This window comes from Mirounga angustirostris, unplaced genomic scaffold (assembly GCF_029215605.1).
Source record: "Mirounga angustirostris isolate CCGP_5_RB_7025 unplaced genomic scaffold, mMirAng1.0.hap1 SCAF_13, whole genome shotgun sequence".
Classification (NCBI taxonomy): Eukaryota; Metazoa; Chordata; class Mammalia; order Carnivora; family Phocidae; genus Mirounga; species Mirounga angustirostris.
Window position 1 is genome coordinate 80,752,886 of NW_026991721.1, and position 21,639 is coordinate 80,774,524.

General features: G+C 41.2%; 1 protein-coding gene across 1 annotated transcript in view; it reads right to left on the reverse strand.

Moving 5' to 3' along the window:
• Nucleotides 1-4,280: 4,280 nt before the first annotated feature.
• LOC123857638 (beta-galactosidase-1-like protein 2) overlaps nucleotides 4,281-21,639 on the reverse strand; it is a 78,386-nt gene continuing 61,027 nt past the window's right edge. Inside the window, exons 9-20 of the mRNA XM_064575861.1 lie at nucleotides 20,163-20,247; nucleotides 19,471-19,612; nucleotides 18,520-18,623; nucleotides 17,776-17,882; nucleotides 10,297-10,443; nucleotides 8,180-8,251; nucleotides 7,591-7,678; nucleotides 6,809-6,896; nucleotides 6,328-6,439; nucleotides 5,499-5,615; nucleotides 5,328-5,391; nucleotides 4,281-4,667 (exon numbers count right to left, since the gene is read on the reverse strand). Coding sequence (XP_064431931.1) covers nucleotides 4,660-4,667; nucleotides 5,328-5,391; nucleotides 5,499-5,615; nucleotides 6,328-6,439; nucleotides 6,809-6,896; nucleotides 7,591-7,678; nucleotides 8,180-8,251; nucleotides 10,297-10,443; nucleotides 17,776-17,882; nucleotides 18,520-18,623; nucleotides 19,471-19,612; nucleotides 20,163-20,247 — 1,134 coding nt within the window. The 3' untranslated portion in view covers nucleotides 4,281-4,659. The remainder of the gene's footprint in view (nucleotides 4,668-5,327; nucleotides 5,392-5,498; nucleotides 5,616-6,327; nucleotides 6,440-6,808; nucleotides 6,897-7,590; nucleotides 7,679-8,179; nucleotides 8,252-10,296; nucleotides 10,444-17,775; nucleotides 17,883-18,519; nucleotides 18,624-19,470; nucleotides 19,613-20,162; nucleotides 20,248-21,639) is intronic.

A 21,639-nucleotide genomic window follows, 5' to 3' on the forward strand; every position in this document is an offset into this window, starting at 1 on the left:
TCACTCTTCCTTTTCATGGGTTTCAGTAAGCAAAATATCAAGAGGAAATGTCTTGCTTTTACTGAAAGGACTCTTACTGCGAGTGGTGTAATCAAGCAGAGAGGCACCCCAGCTCCTGCAGGGACCACATATGAATGTGGAATATAAGAAACAGTGCAGAGGATCATAGGGGAAGGGAGGGAAAACTGAATGGGAAGAAATCAGAGAGGTAGACAAACCAAGAGAGACTCTTAACTATAGGAAACAAACTGAGGGTTGCTGGAGGGGAGGTGGGTGGGGGGATGGGGTAATTGGGTGATGGGCATTAAGGAAGGCACATGATGTGATGAGCACTGGATGTTATATGCAACTGATGAATTACTGAACACTACATCTGAAACTAATGATGTACTATGTGTTGGCTAATTGAATTTAAATTTAAAAATAATTACTGGATTTTTTTCTATTGGATAATGAAATATGTCAATATTTTGAAGATTGGAATAACTCTGTGAACCAATGCATGACATTACCAGATCATGCTTGAGTGAAAGATCCATGCCAAGTCAGACCAATGGATTTTAAAGTAACTGAGTTCAAAAAGTTTATCTATATGATTTTAGATTCCACATTTCTACTAATCTTTAAGAAACTTCTTGTAAAATTTTGGTGTAATACCAAAGAAGAATATCCAAAATAATCTCCTGTGAAGACTATTAAAATACTTCTCTTTTTCCAGTTACAGATCTGTGTTAAGCTGTATTTTCTTCATATGCTTCAACCAAAACAACATAACACAATGGATTGAATCTAGAAGCAGATATGAGAATCCAGATATCATCTATTTAGCCTAAAGACATTTGCTAAAATGTAAAACAATGATGTATTTCTCACTGAATTTTTAAAGTATACTTTAAAAAAATTTTTAATAAAAAATGAGTTTATTGAATTTATTTTTAGTGAATTAATAATTAAATATTTTTTTAAAAACTCAGTATCTACACTATACTCCATACCTATCAAATCAAATTCTTTGGAGGTGGGACCTAAATATTATTTTTATAAACTTTCCCAGATGATTTCAATGTGTAGCCAAGTTTAGAACTAGTGCCCTAGTGCCTTAGAGCAATGTTCTCAAGTTTTGGTGTTTATCAGCATCACCTGGGGAACTTGGTAAGAATATGAGGTGTAGGCTTCATGCTACTTCAGTAAGCCTGGACCGCTATATTTTTTATTAGTTCTCCAGATGAGCTGAGACACACCAAGAGTGAAGAACCACTATCTTATCCAGGTCAAGAGTATTAGGCCCCTTTCTTAACTCTATTTGGATCCTGGATCTGTTATTTGACAAAATCTCTTCTTTCCAGAAGATGTGCGTTCACTCTTCCCTTTCATGGGTTTCAGTAAACAAAATATCAAGAGGAAATGTCTTGTTTTTACTGAAAGGACTCTTACTGCAAGTGGTGTAATCAAGCAGAGAGGCACCCCAGCTCCTGCAGGGACCACTGCCTGTCCTGTCTCCCTGAGGAGCCTCCCTTCTGGTCTGTGCTGCACAGTCATGGAGGGTCTGTCACCTAGTCTAGGGGCAACAGCTACTAAAGTGACCTCAGAGGATGGTTCTCTGATGGTTAGGTGACAAATGGATCTACCACTCCTGTCTCCAGAATACAAGTTTCTCTATTGGGTTGGTTTTATAGTATCTTCAGAATTTGGAGGCTGCCACTCAGGATTTCTCCTGGTCAGTCAAAACTAGTGAGACCTTTGCTCATCCAAATGTTAGTAAGTCGGGGATGGGAAGTCAGTTATCAGCTGGACTTCAGGTGGCAGGGAGGGGCTGGACCTGGATGCAGATGTCTGTGCCCTCGGTGGTGTTACACTGGCACAGTAATGGAGAGCAAGTTATCACCTGAGAGACAGCAAGTTTACAGAGGGTAACAAACATGACCTCCCAGGCCCCCATGTTGATTAACTTCCTCTCCTTCCGTGGATTTGTCAAAAACTGAGCAGAACTTGTATTTTCTGTATAAATTTAGGTTGCTTAGGGTGTGAGGGAGAAAGGACTTCTAGAAACCAGCCAAGTGTTTAGCAGATTACAGAACAGTTTCAGGTTCTCCACTCCCTTCCCAGATAGATTTGTGTTCCTAAGGTTAGAAGTGTAGGAAGCTTATGGACTGAAATATTGCCTACTATACAAAGACATCTGTATAATACAGGAGAGGACAGACTTCTCTGTCAGTCCTCAACCTCTTCAACCTGCCCCTGGAAGAACAGAACAGGCATGTAGTCCTCCTGTTTGAGCTTTTTTGGCAGAATCTACGTGAAAATATTCAGTGTCACTGAATTTTGCTTGAGTATCTCTTTGCCTAACACTGCTTGACCCTAAAGACACAACAATTAAAGAAGGACAAATATTCACACTGCAACTCATTTGGACAGAGAAATTGCATTTAGGCTATTAATTAACCTGGTATTTCACCCAAGGAACTAACGTCTGGTTATCTGGGGAAAAAATAACATTAAATCGCCTTTAAAGCTTCTTCCAGTAGGATAAGATGGATTAGGTAAGAATATTTGACTGGCCTGAGTGTTGTCTACATTACCCGGGATCCTAAGGAATCATGAAGACCAGACACCAGTAATGAGCTGTACCTTTTATAACATCACACCATATTGTGCTTGTTTGTTTATAGATGTAAAGGGAGTAATATTTGTAAAAATGTAATGTGATTTTTCTTTTCAGTCTACCCCATATAGGACTTTAACCCCAGTTTACCCTAGGAATCCATTTATCTGTGAGGATATTAGAATTCCTTTCAAGAGTAGTACAAAAAAGAAAGAATAAGCTGTTTCTGTTATTCAGAAGGAGGATCATGCAGAAGAAAAAGAGTCATAGACTGTTGTCTTGAAAGAAGATTTCCCAAATTCTGTCATCTTTGCCTTTTATTTATAAAAGATTGATCCCCAAGGCTCCCAACTCCTAGTGCTTTGCTGTAAGGCAGGGAAAGCATCACTTCTGACTAGGAGAACCTGGTATGCTCTGTGGTGGTGTTTCTCACCTGGAGGGGTTTTGCCCCCAGAGGAGATTGGGTAGTATCTGCACACATTTTGGTTGTCATAACTAAGGGGGTTGTGCTACCAGCATCTAGTGCATAGAGACCAGGGATGCTGTTCAACATCCTACAATACTCAGGCAGCCCCTGCCACACAGACTTTTCTGGCTCAAAAGAGTAATAGTGTTGAGACAGGTTGAGATCCTGCTCTAGGATAAAGGTGCTCAAAGTATGGTCCTCAGACCAGCAATATTAGCATCACCTGGGAACTTGGTAGAAATGCAAATCCTTGGGCCCCACCCCAGATCTACTGAACTAGAAATTCTGGGAATGGAGCCCAGCAATCAGTGTTTTAACAAGCCCTCCAGGTGATGCCCACACTAAGGCTTATGCTCTATGGAAGTCAGAGGCTATGACACAGGACCACTGATCCTTTCCAGCTCTGGGTAATGGTGGGTGGGGAAACAAGAGATAGAGAAAGAAACCCTGCTGCCAGCTTGCTCTTTCCTCCTTGGCAGGTTTGGACTGAGAGACATGGCGGTGGAGTGGAAAGTGACGGAAGCACCAAGAAGGGAGATCATGCTCTCTGACCTCCTTGGGCTGTGGAAGTCCTGGTCCACATGGGTGCTGCTGGTCCCCCGGCATTTGCAGATGCAAAGAGTGGACTCAGGATCTTGATTCCGGGGGGAATGCAGCCTCTTGTACAACTGGCCTGAAGTCTGGCTGTGATTCCTTCTGGTCTTGGCTTACAAGTCTCAACAGCTCCTGATGCAGTGTCAACTCACCTTCATGGTGACCCACTCTCCCAAGTTTCCAAGAAGCCTGTCAGCTAACCCCAGGGCCAGTTTATACCATGCTGAAATTTGCAGCAGCTTTAGAAAGTGAAATTCCACAGATCTCCCCTCTGCCTGTCCAGGCAGTTGATGCATCTCTGACATTTAAATGGCTCCCTGTGTTTTCATTATGGCTCAGAAGGTTTGCAGTGCCCAGAGGACAGGGAGTACAACATGGACTCAAGAAGAGCTGCATATCAGGTACCAAAGGTGGTAGCCAGAATGTGGATAAAGCATAATAAGGTGATAAGGAGGCACCAGACCAGGCACTTGGTGTCATGAGTTTCAAAGAAGCAGGGCTTTCCCCTGACTATGGAAAAGCTAGTGGTATAGTATGGAACAAGCACTAAAGGGTAAAAGGAAAATACATTTTTTTTTAATACATTGAAAACACAAAGTGTATATGAACTGCATTAATGTTTACATTTTATTTGATTTCTTCGAAAGATCACTTTTGCTTCAAATTTACATTTGTGGGGTCAAGTATTCTGAGCATCTCATTTTTTCAGCATTTTATTTGGTGGTCAAACAGCCTTTATTGTAGCAATATGACAAGGGGTATGCACTAAGTAGGTCTATTTTGTTATGAGCATCAGAAAAAGGTTAGCTAACCTATGCCAAAAGAGGAATGTACTAGCAAATTAGGAAGAGGATGGTAGACTCAAAGCAGGGATTGGGTAAGTGGAGAAGCCAGGGTAGTTCCAGCAACATGTCAGGATGAGTAGGTTACTCACAGCCCCACTGTTGAAGTGACTCATCTCAATCAATTTCCTCTGTTATGTCATAATACTCAAGATTCAATATCCTGGAAAAGAAAGTCTGATTGGTCTACTGTACACCATATGCCCACCCCTGGCAGAGAAGGACAGTTGCAGGTGGGAAGAAAGGGCAGCGTGATTATCAGTCCCACAAAGACTCTAATGAAGGGGACAAGGGTGATTCTCCAAAAGAACATCTGGATCCTGCTACCAACATAAGGATCAGGGAGGCTGGGCACACAGACACCAGTCATCCACTATGGGCAGGCACAGACTCTGCAACCTTCTCACCTGTGGTAACTGGGCCATGCAGTCCCTCCCTTTGGCAACCTGAGAAACGGTACTAGGAAAAGTGCCTTGGAATGATGAAACATGGCAGCACAAGAGAGAGCAGTACAAAGCATATTTCAGAAAAGGCAAGAGGTGCAAAATGTTGGGACCTTGGTTTACAACACAGGAGGGATCCAGAGAGCACAGTGGAAACATCTGGAAGGAAGGGAGGCCCAGGGAGTTGGGTTAAGGCTGTTAGAGGAGTGAGCTAGTCAGCTTGCACTTGGAAATGGGAGGTGATGAGTAGAGCTGTGCCAGGTATAAGAGAAAACCTGGCTGTCGTGTAAAGGCAGTGAGGAAGTGCTCAGGTTCCTGGGAGATAGTAGCTCAGCTAGAAAGACTGAGAGGCTGCAAATTTACCCTCCAGAATACCATACCTAGATGAGATATGTTTGTGAAGTGGATCTCCAGGCCAGGTTTAAATTCCTCAAACACAATGATCTGTAAAGAAGGAGGTTGGGTGGCCATGAGATTCAAGTTCTGACTCTTTGCAAGGCAAAGGCCAAAGGAAGTGGACTGGGATGAGGGAGGTGTAGAGGGGAGCTTACCTCATTTGATCCAGAATGAAGCCAGGGTCCTGGAAGGTAGAGGGTCTCCTGGGGACCTATATTCCAGTAGCGTCCCAGATTTCGTCCATTGATGAATATTACACCTTTTGTCCAGCCCTGAAAAAGATTGGAATGAAGGATTCAAGACCTGAGTTCTAGATGTAATGACACTAGGGTGAAGACACACACCCCATAAACGCACCTGATCATAGTCATAGTCACACCTAGATGGAATGGATTACCACACATGGCCTTAAATGGAAGGTTACCTGGACAGGTCTATGTTATTGCCCCTGGCCCAGGGTTGATTCAACACCCAGGCCTCAAGAAGGAAGGTACTGATTTCTAACTCATCTGTGCCAAGTCAGGGAAGGGTCTTTCCATTGACCATCAGGCATTCACCAAAACACGCTGGGCCCAAAGCATAGTTTGAGTTGTAGAATTTTGGGATGGCCGTACATGTACATTAAAATCTCAACATCCCCACTACAGACTGGATGTGTGTCTTAAAGGGGTTGAGGGTCTCAATGTCTTGGATTACGTCTGGGGACAAGTGGATCACACTCACTAAATTCTTCATGCACTAGATTCTACATCTGTCCCCACTAGGACATACTACTTATGTCTTTGTTGCATTTGTTAAGCTTCCACCCCTCACCCTTGTTAACACCAGGGAAGGGACAGCCTCCAGATAGCTGTGGAGTGGCTGATGTCCCAGGGAGCTTACACTTCCTTTCACAGGACAGGGCCCATGTACCAAGGAGATTTTTCCTAAATATCCTTTTGGGATGGGGGCTGGCAGGATAAGCAGGGGAGAAATATCACTAACCTCCATTTTTATGAAGGTATCTCTGGGGTAATTACCCATTCTCAGGATACCAAGGAAGAAGGCAGGGCCCCGATGTTTGAATGAGGCTGGTTTCCAGATGTTAGGAAGGTCCCTAAGAGGGAATCAAACACCAATGGAAAGGTCATGCCCTTCTTTGTGTGTCAGTTGTGAATTTTGAGGTAGGTCTCCTTTTTGCCCAAGCCTGACATTCGTCTTATAGCACAAGCACATGCCTCTAAGGGGCATAATGCAGAAAAAAACAAACAAAAAATCAGCAGACCAGGAGTTGGGTGAATGAGGTGAGGGTCACCACTCTGCCCCAGACACCTATGAAACTTGGGGTCATTTCCTCCAATACTGTGGATCTCACCTCTCATCTGAAAACTAAGGAGGTTAGTCTGGATGGTCTCTGAGCTTCTTTCCATCTCTAAATCAGAACCATCTTTGATCAGTCACCTTGAGTCAATGGTCTGGCACCCACCTTTGTAGAAACTGAGTTTTCATATCCAGGCTATAGATTTTAAATTTTCTTAAAGGAAAATTGTTCAGATAGATATCCCCAATTAGACCTGTAAAAGAGGGAATAAAAGGAACATGAAGAAGGCAAGCAGGGATGTGAACACAGAGATGTAAACAGGCTGTGGCCAGGACTCCCCCTAAAGGAGGATGTTTTCCTGTCCATATCAGATGGAAGGTTTCTGCAAAATCTTACAAAAATTCTTCCTTCTGTTATACATGTACACTTCTTAGACTGTGCCTGTATGTCCCACATTAACAGTGGAAAAGTCACAGCACATCCTGCCAGGTCTGGCCAGAATAGCAGTTCAGGCTACCTTTAACTCTCAAGGTAGGTCAAAGCACTTGGAGCAGGGGAAGGAAGGTGTGTGTGACTCTGTGCCCAGGAGCCCAGGGGGAGGTGAGGACACAGGCACTAAGCTCCAGAGAAGGGAAAATAAAAGTTCCCAGGGAGGGATACTAACCATCTTTTTCTATAGCTTTCTTCAAAAACATCCTGGAAGAGGAAAGGCAGTGCTCTGGCTTGGTCATTAGAGAATACACTTGAGGGAAGGCACCATCATCCTTTCCCATCAAAGCAAGACTTCCTCATAGTTTCTACACATGGCTATTTCGTTGGCCAAAAGATCCTGCTGTCCACCAAACCATACACCTGGCCATGACTGTCCTCAGCCTAGGATAAGAGCGACAGGAATTTGGTGCCTCAAGGTCTCAAACTTCTTCACCCTTGGAAGGAAGGAGGCCTACCTTTTCTCTCCTTATTGATATCCTGCCCATAGGCAAGGCGGCCTTGATTCTCCACCAGGATCCTCAGTGTTGGGTTATCCTTGTAGACCTGTCCAAGACAGATGAGCCAGAGTCAATACCACTCAGGGAACTTTTCTGTATACCTCTTAAGTCTCCTCTGAAACTCAGATAATGTTGTAAGCAGGGTGACTGACATACAGCAGGCTTCAGAAGCCTGCAGATGTCCAGCTATGGGCCAAGTAAACCCTTGGGCTCCTGCTCTTCCTACTCACCCACCCTCACCCCCACCCCCATACTGGGCCTTTCAGAAAACAGTCACTCAAACATTTCACAAGAGATTATTGAGGCAGGTGACAAACCTAGAGTTTTTTGAGCAGCAAATATCCAACATGTTGAAGTTCTGCTCACCCAAAGCATATACACCTATACTTTAGAAATACATACAGCTCTCCTGCATCCATGCTGGGCTCTTATGCAAGGAACATTCCAAAGGACAGTGGAGGAGAAAATAAGCTATCACAGGGCAAGGCCACGCTTACAATTAAGCCTGGGCGCTTAAGTATTAGTCCATCAACACTAGATTACATACCATTTTCCTGGGAATAGTCAGCTGATGAGTGGAATGGTCCAGGACCCCTAAAAACTCCTCATCCAAAAACACCTGCCAAAGAAAGAGGAGAGCACCATTAGATCATCATAAGGAAAGGGATAAAACGGTCCTTGGGAAAGCAAAGAAAAGGCAAGTTCTAGGGGAATGATTAACTCTGTCTCCTAGAATATTACAAGCCGACTATGAATCCACAAAAATACAACATATTCAAAGCAGTACAGTCATGAAATGTATGAGGCAAAGTCCAGAGAAGGATGTCCTGATACCAAATCTGGGCCTGGCTGTACTATAGGGCAAGGAGGGAAAGAATAAAATTTAAAGGACCTGCAGGGAATGAGGGAAAAAGGAAGGTAGAGAATGAATAGATATTGTGAAAGAAGTAATGGCCACAGGGAAGATGGGACTCCAGGTGCAGGAGACATCTCCCTGCCTGGCTGGCATGGCTTCACTCCCATAATGGATCCAGTCTCCCAGGTTTCCCCTGACCCTTATCAGAGGCTGCTGCCACCATTATTTCTCATTTTAAGAATGACCTGGACATAAATCCTTTCCTTTTCTGTTACCTATTCTATTGCTTTAGGCTCAGATGAAGTCACCCAGAAGAACCTGCTCTAACCACGCAGGACCACAGAAGGATACATAATTTGTGCCTTAGATTATTTGAGTCGGGTCATAATTTTCAAATGAAATTTGACCAGGAAACTATAAAAATTAAAATCCACAAATACTAAAAACACAAATATTAATACCATACAAAACACAGAATTCATATTTTAAGCTATTTAGAGTCTAATCACAAGGCTTATATACTCTATAACCATTTGTTGAACACCTACTGAATGGCTTGGGCAAGGGGTCACCAAGCTTAAAACACAACCCCAGCCACTGAGGAACTCAGACAGTGGCACAAAGAAATTATTAGGATACTCCACAATAGCTAATATGGAACTGTGACCAGAATGCCATGGAAGCACAGCGAAGGGAGTGACAAGTCCTGATCCACAGTCAAGTCCAGGTTATTTGGTGAACATGACGACAGGTGACTGGGAAAATCAATGGAAGACTGTAGACAGGGGAAATGGCACTCTGAGAATTTTACTTTGGGAAGGAAACTGGTGGCACTGTGAGGAAGGGATTTGGCAAGTAGGAGAGGAAAGGTGAGCTATCTGAAAAAGGAAGATCGGTTAAGAGGCTCTAACAGTAATAGAGGGAAGATACAAAGGCACTTCTAAGGCCAGAGGCATGGATTTTGAGAGAAGACCCACTGAGTAATACTGTAGCCAGCATGTGCCCACTGAGAATAAGGTGTGAAGAGAAAATGAGGGGAGCAGCATTTTCAGGTGGGAAGGCTGCAAGTCCATGAATGGATGTGAGGAGTACAGGATGAGGTTTATTTTGGAAGGTAATGAATTTGGTTTTGGACATGATGAGTGTAAGAAGCCAGTGGAACATATGTCTAAGTGAAGAAAAATGTTCAGCAAACAAGGAATCTGGGTCTGCAGCTCAGGAAAAGAAGGGGAGGGTTGGAGTCACCATCAGGAGTGCCTGAAACTTGGGGAGAAGATGACACAGACAGCACAGAGAGGGCTCTTAGCAAGAGAATGTCACCAAGACCTAAGGAAACTCTGCCAGCTCTTAACTTGGAGTGAGATGATGAAGCCTTTACCCTCAGCTCTGCTGCTTTCAAGTCAAATGTCCTCTGAAAGTCATTTAACTTCTCTGAGGTTTTCTCATTTGTAATAAATATCTTAGATGAATGTTCTGAGAATTGAATGAGAGCAGTGCATTGTAATGTAGGAATTGCTGTGCAGTAAGTAGAGGGACTTCTGAAGCTCCTCCCAAGTCTCCTTTAAACTCCATCAACTCCCATGAGGGTTCAATGAATACCACCCTCCCTGGGAACTACTATAAACCTTGGACCTATGACAACAGTGGCTTACATATCAAATATTTCCCTGAAGGGACAAAGGTTAAGAAACAGCAATGATTTTTTGAAGGTGAAAAAGATTTGAGCATCATTTAGATATTCACCTCAGCACCACCACTGGGTTTTACTAGGAGAGAAGTGTCACTGGGACCCATCCACTGTCCCTTACCTGACCTCGATCTTGAACATGACCCTTCGTGGTGAGGAGGCCACTGGTGGTGACCACAGTCTCATAAAGTATGTATCCAGAGGACTGACCATTCCCCTGGTTCACGGACAGCTTCTCCATGCAGATTGGCTTGACAGACCTGATGGGCTGTGGCAGAAAGAGGAATAAACCAGGCTGAATGTTCATGCTGGAGAGACAAATTTCAGAAACCCACAACCAAAGCCCACTTCTCCAAAGGAATTGCCCCAAGAGTCCTTTTTAGTTTTCCAAACCAACTTCATATTTCTCTGCATGTGCTAGACAGTAATGTATTCTTATTTTTCAGATGGAAAAGCTGAAATCAAGGAAAGGGAATGATCTGTTAACTTGCTCATCAATTCATGATAGAGCCTGGACTAGACTCCTGATTTTAGGAACTCCATGCCAGGTGTGCCAGATTCTGTCTATCCTTGGTCTTTTCTTCTTGTTCCTTCATACAGTAAGAGAAATCATCCTACCCCATGGTCTGACCATGGCTATTCATGAATCTGCCTATCTAACACTGAGCTAAAGCACTCGATGTCTGTTAACTCCCATGTCTGTTAGACTTCTCCTTCTGAAGATCCCTAAATGATTCCAATGTAGTATCTTCCAAACTATATTTACCACACTTCCCCATCCTACTCTTTTTCCTTTCCAAAGAGCAACACCAACCATCCAGTCAAAAAGGTAAAAAGCATGGACAATGTCTCTTTCTCAATATCCCCAATAAACCAGTCATCACCTCCTTTAGAGTCTGACTCTGAATATCTGTTTCACTAATCCTTCTTCACCCCCATTATCTAAGCTCAACTTCAGTAGATTTTTATTCATTTTCAGTGTTCTAGCATGGTCCCACTCTACTCCATCCCCCATACAGCTACCAAAGAAATCCTTCTGAAATGCAAAGCTGGTCATCTGATTCCCAAGCCATGCTTTAAAATAGCTTCCCACAACTTTCAGGGAAATGTTCAAATCTCTTAGCATAAAAACATGGCCTGAGGCACTGGATGGTTCAGTCGGTTAAGCATCTGCCTTTGGTTCAGGTCATGGTCCCAAGGTCCTGGGATCAAGCCCTGCAGCAGGCTCCCTGCTCAGTAGGAAGCCTGCTTCTCCCTGTACCCCTCCCCCCACTCATGCTTGCTCTCTCTCTCTCTCTCTCAAATAAATAAGTAAAATTTTTAAAACACACACACACACACACACACACGGCCTTTCAGACTGCCTGTGTGGAGCCACACAGCCTGAAGCATTCTGGAGGACAAAGAAGATATCAAAAGCTACTGAACTCATGTCAAGAGAACGAGAGGACAGAGGGGCCAACTTAAAGGAGACAGGACAATTTGAATATCAAAAGGAATGACTGCAACGGGGTTGAAACATGTTACATGTGTTTAAAAAAAAGTGTGAGTTTTCAGGAGGATCTTGGGAAGACAGTGTCAGAAAAGGATTCTGACCTCACCTCCTCCCACAGACCCTTCAAGGCTACAACTGCACACTGTGCACCTCACTCGGAAAATGACATGAAGACTGCCCAAACTGACGTTCCACAGCTAGAAACATAAAAAGAAGGCCACATTGATAGGGGTGGGGGTGGCGGCAAGAAGCAATGAATTCAAACCCCCAGCACAGCAACTCACAAGCAGGAAGAAGATTCCAGGCCTGGAGGTCATCCCAGACGAGGGAGGGGATCAAGCCCTATATCAGACACCCCTGGTCCTAGAGACTTGTACCAGGAAGAAGTGTGGCTTTGAAAATCAGCAGGGCCTAATTGCAGAAGAATCAAAGATCTATAGGAAACCAAGTGTCTACCCTTATAGAGCCAGAATGCTGTATCACTTGGTCCAAGACCCAGGACAGAGGCAGCAGTTTGAAAAGCATGTAGGTTATACATAAAGGAGATTTACTGTCTGGTTTTAGGACATGTGCCTGAGAAGCAGGGATCTGGAGGAGCTTTCCCCTGGAATGGAAGTGCTGGTAGGAGCCATTTTTCTTACCCTGCTATAGCCTAACTAGCCCAACTCTTGTGGAGCCATTTCTAACATTATCCATCTACCTTGCTAGCACGGCTTGATCCACGCTGGCATTCTCCTATGGACCAGCTCTGGCAGGCACCCACAGCTAGAGTCTAGAGACCAGAGTCCCCCCCCAGAGTAACAACTGCCCCCCCCAACACCTGCTGGGCAGCCCTGGCCTACACCAGTGCCCCTCCAAAGCAACTCCTGCACTGGGGAGGAGAGAGCCAGCCTTGCAATTAATCTATGACAAAAGAGGCAAGAATATACAATGGGGAAGAGTCTCTTCAATAAATAGTGTTGAGGAAACTGGACAGCTACATGGAAAAGAATGAAACTGGACCACTTTCTTATACCATACACAAAAATAAACTCAAACTATATTGGTTCAGTACCTAAATGTTGGACCCGAAATTATAACACTCCTAAAAGAAAACAGGCTGTAAATTCTTGGACATCAGCCTTAGCAATATTTCTCTGGATCTGTCTCCCCAGGCAAGGGAAGCAAAAGGAAAAATAAACGATTGGGACTATATCAAACTAAAATATAGAAAAGGAAACCCTCAAAAAAAATGAGAAGACAACCTACTGATTGGGAGAAGATACTTGCAAATGATATATCTGATAAGGGGTTAATACCCCAAATATATAAAGAACCTGCACAATCATCATCAAAACAAAACAATTCAATTGAAAAATAGGCAGAGGATCTAAATAGACATTTTTCTGAAGAAATACAGATGGCCAATAGACAAATGAAAAGATGCTAAACTTCATTAATCACCAGGGAATTGCAAATGAAAACCACAATGAGATGTCACCTCACAGCAGTCAGAATGGCTAGTATCCAAAAGATAAGAAATAGCAAGTGTTGGTGAGGATGTGGTGAAAAAGGATCCCTCATGCACTGTTGGTGGGAATGTAATTTGGTGTAGCCAGTGTGGAAAACAGTATGGAGGTTCCTCAAAAAATAAAAAATAGAAATACCATATGACCCAATAATTCCACCACTGGGTATTTACCTGCAGGAAATAAAAACACTACTTTGGAAAGATATATGTGCCCCTAAGGTACTGTAACATTATAATAGTTAAGATATGGAAGCAACATAAGTGTTCACTGATAGATGAATGACTAAAGAAGATATGGTGTGTATATATATATATATATATATATATATATATATATATATAATGGACTATTACTCAGCCATAAAAAGAATAAAATCTTGTCATTCACAACAACATGGATGGACCTAGAGAGTATTATGCTAAGTGAAATAAGTCAGACAGAGAAAGACAAATACCATGTTATTTCACTTATATATGAAATCTGAAAAACAAAGCAAACAAACAGAAACAGACTCATAAATACAAAGAACAAATTGGTGGTTACCAGATGGCAGGGGGTGGAGGGGCTGAGGAAAATAGATGAAGGGCATTAAGAGGTACAAAATTTCAAGTATAAAATAAATAAGTCACAGGGATGAAAAGTACAACATAGGGAATGTAGTCAGCAATACTATAATAACTTTGTATGGTGACAGTAACTATGCTTAGTGTGCCAAGCATTTTGTAATGTATATAATTTTCAAATCAGTATCTTGTACACCTGAAACTTATATAATATTATATGTCAACTATACTTCAACTGAAAATAAAAATTTTAAAAATCATGAGTTTATAATCAAATAAAGACAACAACAACAAAACAACTCATTGGCCACCTTTGCAAGATATCCAGGAATAAATTCATTATCTGATAAAAGAAAATACTTGAAATTTTGTCCTAACTTTTCTTTACAAACTGTACATTAAGGTGACAAGACAACAGAAAAGGAAAGTTCTGCATAGAAGAACTTCAAGTGTATAAATGAAGAAGGAATGACTGAATAAGAATGATACTATTTTAACAGCCTTAATGAAATACTGGATATAGGTAATAATTGTCAATGACTGCTAAAACCATTAGGTAAAAGATTGATGGGAAAATTGATAATGGATAGACTGGGCTAACTACTCCTGAACCCACTGATAAATTATGAAAACAGAAATGACCAGCCATTATGTGCCTGAGATATAATGCATAAAAAAATGTAACAGCACCACCTATGAAATATACTTGCAAACAATTTTTTTAAAAAGCACCCAACTTAAAGCTCATCAAGCATCTAGATCAGTTTACTGAAAATGTGGGGAGTATAAAGACATATTCCCAGATACATGGGGATCTAATTAGCAAAGCCCAGAATGTAGGGGATTCTATAGTACAGATAATCCTGCTTCTTCGACAAATAAATGTAATAAAAAGGAAAGAAATCTTTAGATTAAAAGAGATTTAAGAGGCATATCAACTAAATGCAATGTGTGACTAACCTGATTTGGATCTTGGTATTAACAAATCAGTGCTAAAAATGTTATGAGACAGGTGAGAAAATCTGAACACTGGATATTTTATGATTTTCAGCAGTGGGGTGCTACAGCCAGTCTGTACTAGCTCATGAGTGCCAACTGTGCACATCTCTACCCAACCCTGTATTTTGTCTCTGTACTCGGTGTTGTCATGCCAGAGCCTTGGAATTAGCCATAGTGGGAGTACTTATACCGCAGGAATTGGCAAACACTACTAATCAGAGTTTTTTCTTCTAGAGAGTCTGTTACTAAATATTTCCCAGGAAATCACTGACTTTAAAGGATTATTATTAGTAGTACTATCATCATCATCATCAAGGTAGATAATGATTTTGTAGTTGCATTTTTAAAAGAGTTCTTATCATTTCAGATACATATTAAACTATTTATAGCTAAAATTGTATGATGTCTGGGATCTGCTTTAAAATAATCTTAAAAAGAGTAGAGGAAGAGAAGGTAGGGGTATAAATGAAACAGTATTAGTCATATATTAATAAAGTTGAGGCTGCATGTTGAACACACAGGGGTTCACTACTTTTCTCTGTGCCATTTGTTCATGTCTTCAAAATTCCGTAAGAAAACATTTAAAACAAAACCACAAAGGCCCTCTGACATGTGGTATCTGGGGCCTTACTTGGCACTCCCTCACAAACACTTTTCATTGCAGTCTTATTTGCAGTTCCCTAAACATGCATTTCCTTCCTTGTTTTTACAAATGGTTTTCACTATGCCTCAAATTCCTTTCCCTCCCCCATCCAACTCCACTGTTCATCTCATTAAGCTCTATTCATCCACTGGATCTCAAAATCACCTCAACTGGGATATAATATTGGATCCTGTGACTGTCCAGCATGCTGACCATATCTCTAAATAATAACACAGTAGCTAGCACTTACATGTGTCAGTTTCAAATATTAGGGGCTTAATCCACACCACAATCCTATGAGGTAAGTGCAATTATTAGCTTCATTTTCCAGATAAGGAAACTTACAATGAAGTTAAATGACTGCCCCAGGGTAAATATTGGAGCAAAGATTCAAACCCAGTCTTGACTCCAGAACTTAATCTCTTTAGCACAACAGTATGTTCCCTTGACAATGCCGTGCTGCCTTCATTTCTTTACCATGGAACCTACGGCCCCCTAATCTCTACTCACCTCTCCTCCCTGTTAGACTAGAAGATCCCCCCAAACAACACCTTGATAATACAGCTCCCCAAACATTAATGTTTACTAAGTATTGTGTAAATACGCAGGATTTCCTCTATACCAGTGGTTTTCAAACTATGTTCCTTCAAACCCTACATGTAAGTCAGAAGAGGCACATGGGCCATCCAAATACGTCCCACCCTAGAGAAAGGATGACTGACCCTTAGGATGCAAGTACAGAGCCTCAGAACCACCACCCCGATTAAGCAGTGCATGCTTTATGTACTGAACATGTGAAGTGAGTTTGAAGAAAGAGTCCCTCTACTAAACTAAAAGTTTAAAATCATTGCCCTAGATCTAGCCAGTGTGCCTTCATTCTAACCATCTTCAGAAGGCAAGGGATCTCTTCTTGCTATGCTACTGAAAGGAAATTTTCCCAGTATCCTGGAATATTTACACTGTTTCTTTATATTTAAATTTTCTGAATATTCCTGAATTCTTATTCTAGGTTTCTTATTCTAAATTGTAAAACCTATGGAATGGGAGAAGATATTTCCAAATGTCTTATCAGATAAAGGGCTAATATCCAAAATCTATAAAGAACTTATCAAACTCAACACCCAAAGAACAAATAATCCAATCAAGAAATGGACAGAAAACATGAACAGACATTTCTCCAAAGAAGACATACAAATGGCTAAAAGACATATGAAAAAATGCTCAACATCACTTGGCATCATGGAAATACAAATCAAAACCACAATAAGATACTACCTCACACCAGTTAGAATGGCTAAAATTAACAAGTCAGGAAACAGATATTGGCAAGGGTGTGGAGAAAGGGGAATGCTCTTACACTGTTGGTGTGAATGCAAACCAGTGCAACCACTCTGGGGCACATGCACCCCATTATTTATAGCAGCAATGTCCACAATAGCCAAACTACGGAAAGAGCCCAGATGTCCATCGACAGATGAATGGATAAAGAAGAGGTGATTCACACACACACACACACACACACACACACACACACAGAAATATTACTCACCCATCAAAAAGAATGAAATCTTGCCATTTGCAACGACATGGATGGAACTAGAGGGTATCATACTAAGCAAAATAAGTCAGTCAGAGAAAGACAAATATCATATGATTTTACTCGTATGTGGAATTTAAGAAACAAAACAGATGAACATAGAGGAAGGGAAGGAAAAATAAGATGAAAATTGAGAGAGAGGCAAATCATCAGAGATGTCGAACTCTAGGAAACAAACAAAGGGTTGCTGGAGGGGAGAGGGATGGGGGAGAAGGGATAATTGGGTGACGGGCATTAAGGAGGGCACTTGATGTAATGAGCACTGGGTGTTATATGCAACTGATGAATCACTAAATTCTACCTCTGAAACTAACAACAACAATAACAACAGAAAACCCCAAAACAAAAAACAAAACAAAACCTTGAAAGTAATCACTAGTTAGCATTGAATAAAGTAAATGCTGCTTCTAAAACACAGAAATTAAAGGAAAGAAAGAAAATACAGTTCATTTACCAAAAGAAGGAAGCATTGTGCAAACCTTGATTAAAATGATGAAACAATGTTTAAGTCAGATATAATTCTGGATCATTAATAGGGTAATTTCTCTGTTGAAAGATAAAACTCAGATTGTACCCAGAACCAAATTCCAACTATGTGCTACTTTTAAAAGTTACACCTAAAATAAATGACACTAAAACAAACAAATAAAAAATTAGGAGAAGGAACTAAAAGAAGTAAGAATTGCTTTTGGCTCTCCAATAATTTACTCCCTATTCTTTGAGCTAAGCCTTGCACTCCTCTCTCTTCTGTCCAAAGGCTATCCCTTGCTTTTACATCCAGGAAATGCTTACCTCCTCCAAGTAGGGCATGACATCCCATAGTGACATGTAGTATGCTGTTACCACCGACTTATATATAGCCATAGGTATAGTATCTCGGTGGGGAGGCTTGGGAATCCCTGCAATGAAAAACAGTAGATTGGCCATTCCGAGATCCTCCTCCAACCCCATTCAAGGGACCACCCAAAACCACCAAGAATGAAGGTTTCAGTCAGTCACAGGACATGCTTTCCCAGTTCCAGGAAGAATCATAAGATAGGCAGTAAAGGAGTGGGATTCCTTTCATATCTATAGGCTCTGAGGCAGGATGCCCTGCTGTCTGGGGAAAGGAGGTGGTACATCAATCCCACTGCTGGACCAGTAGTTCTCAACCCTGGTGGCTCATTAGAATCTCTTAAAGTCGAATGGGAAAATACATATGCTCAGATTCTGCCCTTTCCTCCCCATTTCAACTAAGACATACTTTTCTAACAGCTCTGGGATAGGCCTGGCACCTCTGGCTTTTACAAGTTCTGCAGAGGATTCCAATGCACAGCCAAGACTAAGCAACATGGCCCTAGATGCTGAGAACCTAGAGGGTGGGCTCTGTATTTTGTACATATTTGAATCCCCAGTGCCTAATGATAAAATAAACTGGAACAAACTGGGTATCTCCCCAAAAGTACATCTTTATCTACTCCCTCAATCCCCTCTTCACAGGACAGAGACCATTTGAGAGGCTGAGTTATTATTCAGATTGAGATTGTTGCTAGGTACCCAAAGAAGAGCTAAAAAACTCTTGATATGCAAGGTACTCAGTTGTATGTTCTCCGTTCTCTGTCAGGAGTGCCCCATAATCTGAAAAATATAAAGAAATTTGTCACTTTCCCCAAGAAAGCTCCAGCTTCAGCAAAGAAAGGCATGAGAGCTTAATACTGAGCAAAAGGATCCTTAATACAGAAGCTTTGAAAGGAAAAATTTTTGGCATTAGATAAGAAAATACCACATCCCAATTAGTCCAAACCAGGAGACATCTGCCATACTTTGCAGGGCTTTCAAATGAAGACAAATAACACCAATCCCTGGATATCTAATAAGTCCTGACTGAGAGCCCAAGGCTATTCCAATCCAGTGGTTTCTACTTTCTATTCAATTTCTTTTTTTTTTTTATTATGTTAAGTTAGCCACCATACAGTACATCATTAGTTTTTGATGTAGTGTTCCATGATTCATTGTTCACGTATAACACCCAGTGGTTCCTCACAACACATGCCATCCTTAATACCCATCACCCGACTACCCCCTCCCCCAACCCCCTCCCCTCTGAAACCCTCGGTTTGTTTCCCAGAGTCCATAGTTAAATTCCTTTCTTTCACCCTTGACTTTTCACCTTGTCTCTCAGTGTCATTAACCAATGCCCTAGTGTTATCAAGAGATCCAAAGTAACTGTTTTACAGGAACTTCTAAGAATAAGGGTCTGCACAGTGGATAGATAAGATTAAACTACCAAGGCCTCTGCCTGCAAAGTCCCAGACAGTCTAGATTCTAGTGCTGGATAAATTCTAGTACTGTCAAGAGGAATAAACATCAAACCTTCAATCCTCAGCATTTGTTAAAGGCAAAACAGATGAACCGTCCCAGAGATTGTTCCATGAGACCCACTCTAGAAAGCTCCAGGCTCAAATGGTGGGGTGGCCTAGGTTGGAGACAACTCTAAGGGACAATTACTTGCCATAGCTTGTGATCATAGGGAGGTAATGGTCCAAAGATGCAGATCCACCCATGAAGCCGAAGTTGGTGCCACCATGGAACATGTAGAAGTTGAGGGAGAAACTAGCGTTGAACATTTCACGCACGTCTCTCATTAACACTACATAGGTAGGAAGAAAAGAGAGGGAGAAAATAAAGTTTGAGAGAATTAATAATAGCCATTTGTGGAATGTTCAAACTGCATGTATTGAACATTTGTTTATGCATCTTAGTCTTAGGTAAATAGATGTCCAGCTCAGTGTTTCTGGAGCACTTAGTAACTTTTCAATAAATTCTTAGTAACTTCTTTAGTAACCTAAAATCGTGGTACCAAGAACATTTACCTTCAAACCACATTTTAATGATCTTCATCAACTCTCCTGGAAGGATGTGGCAGATAATCTGGGACCAACACACTTTCATTGAATTGCCCCATCTGTTAGAACAACTCACTCTAATTGCTTTAATAGCCTCAACAAAATATACTCAGAGTGGAAACACTGCTAAAATTTCAATTTCAATTGCAATCACTTCTGGGGTGCTTATTCAGTTTTGTCCCTTAAATCTAGTACTCTAAGTACTCTAACTGGCACGGGAAAAGAAAAAAAAAAAACAGGCCAGTGCCATTTCTGTCATCTATTCTCCTGAGAAAGGATCTAAGAAGTACTCACAGTGTGAATCCACAGAATGGGGGGAAATGCCCCATCCGTCCAAAGAGCTTGCTGTATACACCATCATCAGTATGGGGCTATGACCCTGAGAAAAATGAAGTGTCAATTTAGTAAAGTTTGGTACAGTTTAGAAGCTCTGAATTGCTTAGGAGGAAATTGTGAAGTCTAGTTCTCACAAACCCCCTTACGATTCAGAGCATCCCCTCACTGCTCACAAACCCTGAGTTCTACTCTCCATCCTCAGATAATTTCCCTGGTCTTGTTATTCCTCTTGGGGTTTCAATGGACTTCTCCCTCAGGGTTTGGTAAAATCAACTGTCATTGCCACATTTTCCTTCCTGGAACAACAGAATCTCTTCATTCCCTTCAGTGACCAGATTAGAAGTCTAGTAAAGAAGCGCCTGGCCCAGGGGAAGCATTAAAAATATTCAACAAATGAATGCTAAAAATGTTGAATCCCATTAAATAAGAATCCCTGAATCTCAGAATTGTATTTTGTTTTTATTCAAGTATAATTAACATACAGTGTTCTATTAATGTCAGGTGTACAATATAATGATCAACATTATATAATGTATAAAATCAACATTATATAATGTATATAATAATTCTATACATTTCTCACTGCTCATCCTGTATGCTTAATTCCCTTCACCTATTTCACCCATCCCCCCCAGCCACCTCCCCTCTGGCAACTGTGGGTTGAACAAATTGGTATTTGTCGGTATTAAGTTAATCGGTATTAAGTTGTCAGTATTCTGTTGTTTCTTTTCCTCTTTGTTCATTTGTTTTGTTTCTTAAATTCCACATGAGCGATATCATATGGTATTTGTCTTTCTCTGACTAATTTTACCTAGCATTATACCCTCTGGATCTATCCATGTTGTTGCAAATGGCAAGATTTCATATACATATATACATATATATATATACCTACACACACACACCATGGAATATTACATATACATATAAAACAATCACATTTATACATATACATTATTGAAATACATATATATTATTTATATACATACAAAACAATCACATTTTCTTTATCTATTCATCCATTATCACACATTTAGGCTGTTTCCATAACTTGGCTATTGTGAATACTGCTGCTATGAACATAGGAATACAGATATCTCTTCAGGATAATTATTTCATTTCCTTTGCATATATACCCAGAAATAAGACTTCTAGATCATATGGCAGTTCTATTTTTAATTTCTTTATGAACCTCTATACTGTTTTCCATAGTGGATGTATCAGTTTGCATCTCTACCAACAGTATCCGAGGGTTTTCTTTTCTCCACATCCTTGCCAGCATTTGTTATCTCCTGACATCCTAACAGGAGTGAGGGGATATCTTATTGTGGTTTTGATATTCCTTTCTCTGGTGATTAGGGCTACTGAGCAGCTTTTCATGTACCTGTTGGACATCTATAGGTCTTCTTTAGAAAAATGCATATGCAGGCCCTTT